Source organism: Gracilinanus agilis, chromosome 2 (genome assembly GCF_016433145.1).
Source record: "Gracilinanus agilis isolate LMUSP501 chromosome 2, AgileGrace, whole genome shotgun sequence".
NCBI classification, from domain to species: Eukaryota; Metazoa; Chordata; class Mammalia; order Didelphimorphia; family Didelphidae; genus Gracilinanus; species Gracilinanus agilis.
In genome coordinates, this window is record NC_058131.1 from 43308214 (window position 1) to 43317872 (window position 9659).

At 38.4% G+C, this 9659-nt stretch overlaps 1 protein-coding gene across 1 annotated transcript in view; it reads left to right on the top strand.

Annotated features, from left to right (window-relative positions):
* Positions 1-7465: 7465 nt before the first annotated feature.
* The window catches only part of LOC123233219 (chymotrypsinogen 2-like), a 12088-nt gene continuing 9894 nt past the window's right edge, over positions 7466-9659 (top strand). Inside the window, exons 1-2 of the mRNA XM_044659369.1 lie at positions 7466-7508; positions 9522-9553. Coding sequence (XP_044515304.1) covers positions 7466-7508; positions 9522-9553 — 75 coding nt within the window. The remainder of the gene's footprint in view (positions 7509-9521; positions 9554-9659) is intronic.

Genomic DNA, 9659 nt, shown 5'->3' on the forward strand with positions numbered 1-9659 from the left:
TGAAATCTAAAAGGAATAAGATAGTGACTAACTAACTTCGCTAGATAAAATATTGCCAGATTATAGTTAAACCCCTCACAGATTTGAACTACTCTCTAATTTACTCTCCTTATTCACTCCACAGACATTTAGGGTAAGGGAAGGAAGGTAGGAAATAAGGTAGGGTATGAAGATACAAAGGGTTTATCTAAACTAACAATTCTTAAATAAATATTCCAAAGCTAGGCTAAATTTTCAATTCTTCAGATAGGCAAGGAAGCAGCTCAGCTGGTCTGACTCTCTCTCCATGAGATTCCCAAACCAACTGAAACTTTCCTTCAAGATTCTCAACTCCTAACTGATTTCAGAACTCAGCCAGAGCTTGAAAAAAACTGTCATGACCCCCCTCTCTCTGCACTACAGTGGTCTCTGCAGGCATCTTCGTGGCACCTTTTCCAAAAAGTTCACCTTCTGGATTCTGGGAGGTAGTCTGTTGTTCCAAATTAGGCTCAAGTTCAAATCAAAGTTCACAACAATAACAGAGTACCCCCTGAGGAGGATAATAACACATTCCCACCTGAGGAGGATACAGGGATACACATAAGAATCACACAGGGATACATGGTCTAGTCATAAGGTATATGAATTGATTATCAAAAACATCAAAGAATTCAAAGAAATTTTTAAAATAACCTCTGAGTATAGAATATCAAAAATGTGAAAAATTATAGAAAAAAGAAAAAATTCAAAAATCACAACAGGTTCCTATAGCAATGCATATCTGATAAGCCTGTAACAACAATCACTCACTAACCCAATTTAGCAGTCTGGACTACAGTAAGTTGTCACATCATGAAAGAAAATAGAAAAGAGACTAGAATACGGAAAAAAAAAAACAAAAAAAAAAACGGGAAATACTATTCCCTGGTTTGACCCTTTTCTTCACTTTTCAGAATAATGGAGCCAGAACAATCGATGTTGTGATACAAAGAAGTCCTGCATTTAACACATGTTAAATAGCCACAACCTTGAGTCTCATACATGATCAAGTTCTCATGCTCTTTGCCCAAAATATCATCAATCCCTATATGATTGGTTTTGTCTCTTTTACCTTTTGTGCTTATGTGGCACTTTGCAGGTCAACTTCTGTGCTCCTTTGTGGTCTGTTTTTCCTTAATTCAGACATATTAATTGAGCAAAAGTCTCATAATATTTAAATAACTAGAAGCAGATTACTATAGTCCAAAGCTTTTTGGATACACATTTATATGCTAGGCAAATGGATAGCTTAGCTTATTCTATTGCAAAAATCAAAACAATTTAAAAAAATCTTTTCATTACTGGTGACATGTGCTTCAAATACAAAAAAAGAGAGAGAAAAAATTAAATACTGTATCACACATGCAGGAAGAAATATTAAAAATGTATATATTTGACAACCACAGAGGTAAAATATAAAGGCTCCTTGCCTAAAAGTAAGGTTCATTTCCTCTTTTAAACTACCATGATCCACAGTGTGAGTGCAAATGAGGTAGATAAAGCAATGGAGATATAAAAGCAGTAATACATTCAAGAAGATACAAAAAATTCACAAAAGGTACAAAATGTTACAAAAGGCATATCAGGTCAATATAGGTCACTAATACAGATATTGTTTTTTTGGTTTTTTGGTTTTTTTGAGGTAGTATATGTGTTGTCCTACAAAGGCAATTATTCAAGTAGAAGGATCAGCCAAATATAGTGCAACAAAATAGTACAGATCCAGCAGTAAGGAAGTCTTAATACAGTCAATTATTCATTATCAATAGAAGGTACAATCAGTCACATGAGTTGCTGTGTGACAAATACATGCTCCAAGTTCTGTTACATCTAGCAAATCTTGCAACCTCGGAGGAGATAGGTTTTAACAAATTCCAATACATAAACCTCTGTATTACTGATAAAAATACTCTTTGGGTCCAAAATATCATCCAGAAGCCAGTAGACTTTATGGGAAATGCTCCCTCTTGGGAGTCATCCAGGGGTATCATGCCCCCTAGGAATACATTTGCACCTCAACTGGTACGAGACTGACACTCTATATGTCTTATCTATTACATTACTACAAAAGCAGAGGTGGGGAGAAGAAATATTGCTATACCATTTTACTTAAATTACCAAATGGACCTTTATATCTTATAATAAGCAAATCAACAAGCAAATCAAAACCAAGCAGTCAGAGGTAGAGGGGCCATGAAAAACCCTTAAAATCAATTAGTATTTAGCTTATTAAAGTCTCCAAAGGTTGTGTAGAGGTTGATGGACCACTTTGCAATGTAATAAATAGGATGGTACAAATAAAGATAGTAGGAGAGTAGGTAGACACTATATTGAAAATCTGGGTTTTTTTCTTTGCTATTTTGAGGGGAGGCAAAACTGAAAAGGGTTAACATCAACCAAAACAATACAGTCTAAGGAGAACCACCTTATGCCCCACTTGGAGGGGCAGTAGCACCCTGAGTATTTTGTGGACAAGCTCCACTTAGAATATTCTGTTGTGGGGTCATTTGAGTTATCATTTGCCCAATTTATATCCCTAGAATTCTTATTAGAATTGTTATTAGTCCTAAAGTTGCAATTCCTGAAGTTCCTATAGTTATGTCTGAAATTATTATTGTTCCTGAAATTATTGTTCCAGTAGGCATTATTTCTGATTGCCTGGAAAAAAATTCCTATAGTTCATCATTATATGGCCCTTCTTCTCACAGAAATGGCAGGAAAGGGATCAGTAATTAGATTCTCAGAGAGAGGCAAGTGCTATTGGTTGAGTATCATTCCCTCTTTCTTCTTTATACATTCTATCAATTAAAGATTTTAGTTCCTTCTGAATATTTTCCAGTAAATTGTTAGTTTCTGCTTGTTTTTCTTCATGGCCTTTAGAGACATAAACAGCAGTTCTCCTCAACTCTTCAAATCCATCTCATGCCACTTTGGACAATGCATTTTAAAGTAATCCTGGACTACTCTGCAATAGTTGCTAACCAACTGTTGACTTATTTGCCTAATATCCCTTTCAGTAGAAAGGTCAAGATTCATGTATCTACCTCCCAGCTCAATGAGCCAATTCATGAATTGGGAGGGTGTCTCATCATCAGATTGTTAAAGGCATTCGAATTTGATCCATGCAATTGGCCTTTTGGAGCATTCTCACATGTCTTTGATTTTTTTTTTAAAAACTCTTACCTTCTGCCTTAGAATCAATACTCTGTATTGGTTCCAAGGCAGAAGAGTGGTAAGAAGTAGGCAATGGAAGTCAAGTAAATTGCCCAGGGTCACACAGCTAGAAAGTATCTGAGGCCATATTTGAACCTAAGACCTCCCATCTCTAGGCCTGGCTCTAGATCAACTGAGCCACTCAGATACCCCCTAGCATTTCTTTGAGAATAGCATCCCTAGCACAATGTAATTGCAAATATTCCTTGAAATCCTTATAGTCCCAATGAGGATCCAAAGGTGGCTAGAGTACTGCATTGCGCCCTTGGGCTTTATTAAAATGAGACATGACCTTATTCCTCTTATGTTCCATTAGAAAGGCCTAAAGCAATTTTTCAATATCCTTATAAGAATGATCATATTGAAAGAAAATGTTGGTCGTCTTTTTTGTTACTGCTATAGGTAGCTAGGAGTATCGCATTTAAATTCCTTTATATCCTGGGGTGTGAAAGGTCTACCGTTAATGTTAACACACCCCCATTTCGTCCTAATGTGGGCATTCCCCTTAAGGGAAGGCCCTTAAAGGCCTTCATAGAAATCTGTCAGTGCTCATGGTTTCCTAGGAATTGTCTGTGTGGATAATGAGGCTGTACAGGTAGGAACCTGTATGGTAGAAGGATGAGGGTTTCTTGGGGCTAGGATTGGTCGTGGGGTGGGAGAAGGGACACAGCAGGACAGGGCATTGGAAGAAGGAGCAGGGGAGGGAGGATTAGCCTGGAGTTTCTCAATTCAAGAAAGGAGGATTTCCATCTGAGACATAGGAGAGGGGTCTTCCGTGTCTATTTCAATATTTATTTCTCTTGGTAGTTCAGGACAATGCAAAGAGTTCTTGAAATTGCCCAATTGAATTTGTACCTCAGCGGGCACTTCAGCTTTCATTTTATATATGGTAACCTTTTGTGTTTTAAGATTTAGGATTTGAAAAAGATTATTTCCTAGCAATATAAAGAGAAGGAGGCATTCTGAAAACTTAAAGATTCACAATTGAATGACAGCTAGAAGGCTCTCTTACAGAGAAGCTTTCATGCTGCTCAGTGTTGTAATTAGAAGGTTAAAGGAAAGGGGAAAAGAAAATAATTTTCAATGTAATTTTATCTATATATGTATATTCTTGATATTTTTTGTTATTATTAGGGGTGGGTAGGTTATGGGGTAGGGATATTTTATTTTATTTTATAAAATGTTATATGATTTTATTGAATTTTATTAGCAAAAAGAAACCAGAAATTTTTATTGTTGCTGCACTCTGGTGGTAGAAAGGCAAACACTGCAGCTTAGTAGAAAGAAAGAAAAAAAATTGAGTGCTCAAAAATATTTAACATTAGGGTTAGGATTAGGGTTAGCATTAGGGTTAGCAAGAGGCAGCACAGGTTGGGTTACCAAGAGGCAACATGGCAACAGGGGAGGAGAAATCCAGGTGGGAGTAAGGGGGCATAGTTAAGACAGTCTCTTGTGCCAGGAACCGAAATGGAGAATCTGACTGCAAAGGCAAGGTCAGTTTTTGGGTTGTGTTTGTCTTCCTAAAAGCAAATGCATTCCAGAGGTAGAGACAGGAGCTGGGCAAGCAAGTAGGAAGTTTAGGAAGAAGCTAGAGTGGGCAAAAGAGGGCTTATCTAGGAGGGAAGGCCTGAATCCCTACTAAGACAGAGTAGTCTGGCAATGAAAAGGAGCTAACCATCTGCCCTGTAAAGAACAGGGACCCCTACTCCAACTGGGTTGGGGTTGTAGCAGGGAGTTTAAAGCTTACCAGCAGATAGGAATAAGCAATCTGAGGCAGCTGGAGTGGCCGTGGCTACACTGGAGGGAAAGCACAGCTCTCATAGTGGGACAGAGCCCCGCTACTGGGGAAGCTTAGTATATTTACTGAGGGCTGAGTAAAAAAAAATTTGAAAATTCAAGTCCCCTCATGGTATGCAAATATTATAAATTAAAAATTAATATTCAAAACACTCCAAGTATTCTTTTGGTAAGATTTAATAATAATAAACAAAAGAAAAAATAGCCTCAGTAAAAGAAAAAAGCTTCTCAGATGGTACACCCTGGAAAGAGCCAAGAGCCATCAGAGCAGAGAACCTTCTAAGGGTGGGGTTTCCAGAAAATTTATTTCCAAAATGGCAGGACGCCAAGAGAGGATGTAACTTAAAGAGATGCTGGGTAAATGTAGTTCAGGTATATCAAATTTCTATTTACACAGTCTGTACCTGCACATCTCAGTGGTAAATGACCTCCAGGTCACTTATTGATGGCATCCAACAAAGCAACATAATGGGGTGAGAAATTCCCTTCTAATTATCCCCCCTGTGATTCTATTAGGAGAAGAACATGTTAAAATCTCCCCAAATAAGGATTTGGGGAGATTAACATGCTTCATCACCCCAATGAATTATTTCAAATAACCAGCTTATATCTCTAAGATTCTCTTCCTGGAGGTATAAAAATATTGCACTTTACAAGGAGCAAGATACTCTCCTTTAAAGGACGAAAAACTGCTGGGGTTTGGGTAATACCTGGTTTTTGGGTCAAGAAATAAGAGCTTAATTCACCAAACCTGGCTCTTTTGGGGAGAAAAGCAAAAAAAGTTAAGTTTGCTTTCCTCCTCCAATACTCCACCCTTTCTCACCAATCTGGAGTACTGTGGCCATGAAGCTGTAGGTTTGATTGATCCTGGTTGCTTCTTGCTCTAGGTTAGCATGTTGACAGGTTTTGTTTTGTTTTTTAGCCAATCTGACTTAGCTATTAACAAACTGACTTAAGGATAGTTTAGAGCAGGGATCTGCAACCTTTTTGGCCGTGAGAGCCATAAATGCCACATTTTTAAAAATGTAGTTTCATGAGAGCTGTACAATATGTTTAACACTGAATACAAGTAAATATGTGCATTTTATGTAAGAACAACACTTTTAAAGTACAATAAGTCTCTGAATTATTTTTAATAACATTATTATGTGCTAACCAATGATGAATAAAGTACATTAATGTGACTTCTGGTGCTGTGTGGTTTTGCTGATTATTAATCAAAAAACAAGACTTAATGGGGCACTATAGTACTGATACAACTGCACACACATATATAAAACTCCTTTACACTAAGAAAATTGCTGAAATAAAGAGAGAAAAATTCAGGGAAGAATACTTTTTCCTTTCCCTCTCTCAAGTCAGGCAACGGGAGAAGAAAAAGCTGCCAGCCTGCTGGTTAAGCCATTTGGCCACATAAATTAAGTAGGAGATCAGGAGATTACAGAAAATAACATGACTTGTGTGCAGGTATTAGTAAGTAGTGGGGGAGGAGGGTACCTTTTCATGGAAAACTGGCCAGGACACATCACACACATTTCCTGGTAGAGGTGTTTCTCAGTGCTGCCTACTCAATCATTTTGTATCAAATGAAACAACTACTGGGGAGAAATGCTTCCCACTAATGAAGCATATGTAAAGATGTAATCTGACTCTAGTTCCCCTTTAAGAGCAGGTAAAAAAGTTAAAAACAATAACAATCCCACAAATAGGGAGTGCAGACCCCATGAATGCACTGAGATAAAGCCATGTAAATCAGAGGCAGAGGGTTAGAGAATGTAGACAAAAGTGATCAGTCACTATACAGAACACCAAGATGTCAGTAACAGGTGTGGAAAGAGTAAAAGGAGGGCAGAAGGAGGAACACACAGCACACCTACCAAGCCGAACTAAAGACCAGGATTCAGCAATATCAATGAGGGAGCTTCTATCTTAGAAGATAGTCGCGGTGCCGAAAGGATCATGTGACATATCACGTGACGCATGATGTCATTCGTAAACTGTTAGTTACTGTGCCGCTGTTGACTTTATGGCTCCTGCAGAAAGAGCCATGTCTGGCCCTCAAAAGAGCCAGATATGGCTCGAGAGCCATACCTTGCCAACCCCTGGTTAAGAGAGAGTAAAGAAAGAAGATATGAAGAAAATGAGGGAAGTAATCAAAACCTTTATGGTCATCAAGTGATAAGAGTTTAAATTATGAGGCTGCTAGTAGCTTTAATAACTTTAGTACATCAAAGTAGTGCTAGGAAAGAGGGAAATAATAGGAAAGATGAAGAGAGTTGCTTAACTTTCTACTCTATTTGCTGCCATGACAGATTGAAGTTGTAGTAGTAGAGTTGGAAATAAGGTAATTAAGTATTGCTAAACAAATTTACAAAGTAATCTTGCAAACCTTTAGGTTTCATGCAAGAGTGGCACAGCAGGACCAGGACTTTGGAACATGGGGCATCTCGGTGAAATTCTTATGCTGGCAGTGCTAGAAGGTAGTTGGATTTGGTTACTGACCAGGTACAAGCTGTTTTGGGATTTACTCTGAGGGTCTCATCTGAGCTGAATAGATTTGGTTTTCTTCCCACTGTCAATTCTTTGGAGAGAAGAACAACACTGATTACTAGGAAAGACTCCTAGTGATAACAAAGGCCTTGAGCTGGTTCTGAGGACTTTGGGAATCTTTCCTAGGCCATCTCGAGTCTGGAAGGGATTTTGACCATCTGCAAAGGTTTCATGGTTCCTGGCTTTTGGTAAAAACAACAGTGAGTAAGAGTACCTCAAGGGAGAAGGAATGGAGACCCCAGATATTTGGTGTGCTGGCATTTTGAGGGTTCAACTCACTGCCAAGTCAGTTGGTAAACCCTGGCATTTGGGGGTTTACCAGGTCACTCTGAGGCAAGGTGTAGACAAATAAGTGACAAGTTTCCCTTCTTGATAGCTTAGTCAGATAGTAGTTTTATTTGGATTTTTATAGTTAGCTGGCAAGGAGGGAATTAGGCCTAGGTTTTGCAAGATCTCAAGAATAGTCTTTGAGGGCTATGTAGAAGGGGAAACCCCTACCTAGACAAAACCTAGATTAGGGACTCCCTGGTTATTATCTTTTCATACCGATTTTATACAAATAAATATATTTTAGAGAAACCCTTGCTCTCCAAACTAGTTGTGGGTACTGACCTAGACAGGAGAGTAGCTGAGACTAAATCAGCAAAAGCCTCAGTACTAACCTCTCAGACTGACTTTATATCTTTAGTCTGTAACCTATTTCTTCAAAGCTCACCACCAACATGGATTCCTTCAGGTTCCAAGCTCCAGCCACAAACCACTAACTTCCTGCTGGGTCTAACCTTAAAAGCAGTTTTCTTCACCCACTAGCCCTCCCGTGTCACATCTAAATAATTGGGAAAATAGGAACTGTTCCTGGGTAGGATAAGCCAATATAATAAAAATGACAAAACGACCTAAATCGATTGACTTATTCAAGGCTGTTCCAGTCAAACTCCTAAAGGATACCTGTGATAGTGCTAGAAAAAATAATGATATTCTCGTGAAAGGGGTAACTGGTCAGGAATCTTAAGAGAAATGGTGAAAAGAAATGGAAACATGGGAGACTTAGCAGTACTAGATTTCAGACTTTCTCCAAAGTTGTAATTATTCCAACTCTTCGGGACTGGCTAAAATAGGTTCATCAGTGGAACAGATCAGTTACACGATACACTGGAATGGTGGTGATTGTTCAGTAGTCTCTGACTCATCCTGATCCCATGGACCATATATACAGTCCATGCATGGGATATTCTTGGGAATGATATTGAAGTTTGCAATTTCCTTCTGCAGTGGATTAAGGTATACAGAGGTTAAATGACTTTCCCAGAGTCACACAGCTAGTGAATATCTGAGGCTAGATTTTGAACTCAAGTCATTCCCAATCCTAGTTCAACATTCTACCCATGGAGCTGCATGTCCCACCCGCCCCCAGACCCCTGCCCCAGGTACTACTAGGATAAGGACTCACAACTGGACAAAAACTGTTGGTTGGGAAAACTAGACAGCAGTCTGGCAGAAATTAAATCAATATCTCACACCTTATACAAAGATAAGCCTCAAATGGGTACCTGAATATCCATGAATAAACAAATGAGAGAATCATGGAAAAAATGACTTATCAGATCATTGCATAGAGAAAAGTTAATGACCAAACAAGGAACATTTATGTAAATACAGATAATGGATCATTTTTATTACAGAAAATTTTTTAAAGATTTTACATAGTAAAATTTAAGTTGAGAGTGAGACAGAAATAATTAATATGAAGAAAATTCTGTGCCATGTTTCTAAGACATAGAAGGAACTGATTTGAATTTTGAAGAAAAAAGAGCATTCCCTAATTGATAAATGGCCTAAGGATATGCCTAGACAGTTCTCAAGGGAAGGAACCCAGGCTATTTATAACCACCTGAAAAAAGTGCTCCCCCACACTCTACTAATTAGAGAAATGTAAATTGAAGCAATTCTGAGACTCTGCCTCACACCCAGCAGAGTGGCAAAGAAGACACATCAGAAATATAGGAGGGATTGTGGGGAAACAGACACATGGACGCCTCGTTAGTGGACCTGTGAATGGATGGTGTTGTTCAGTTGTTTTT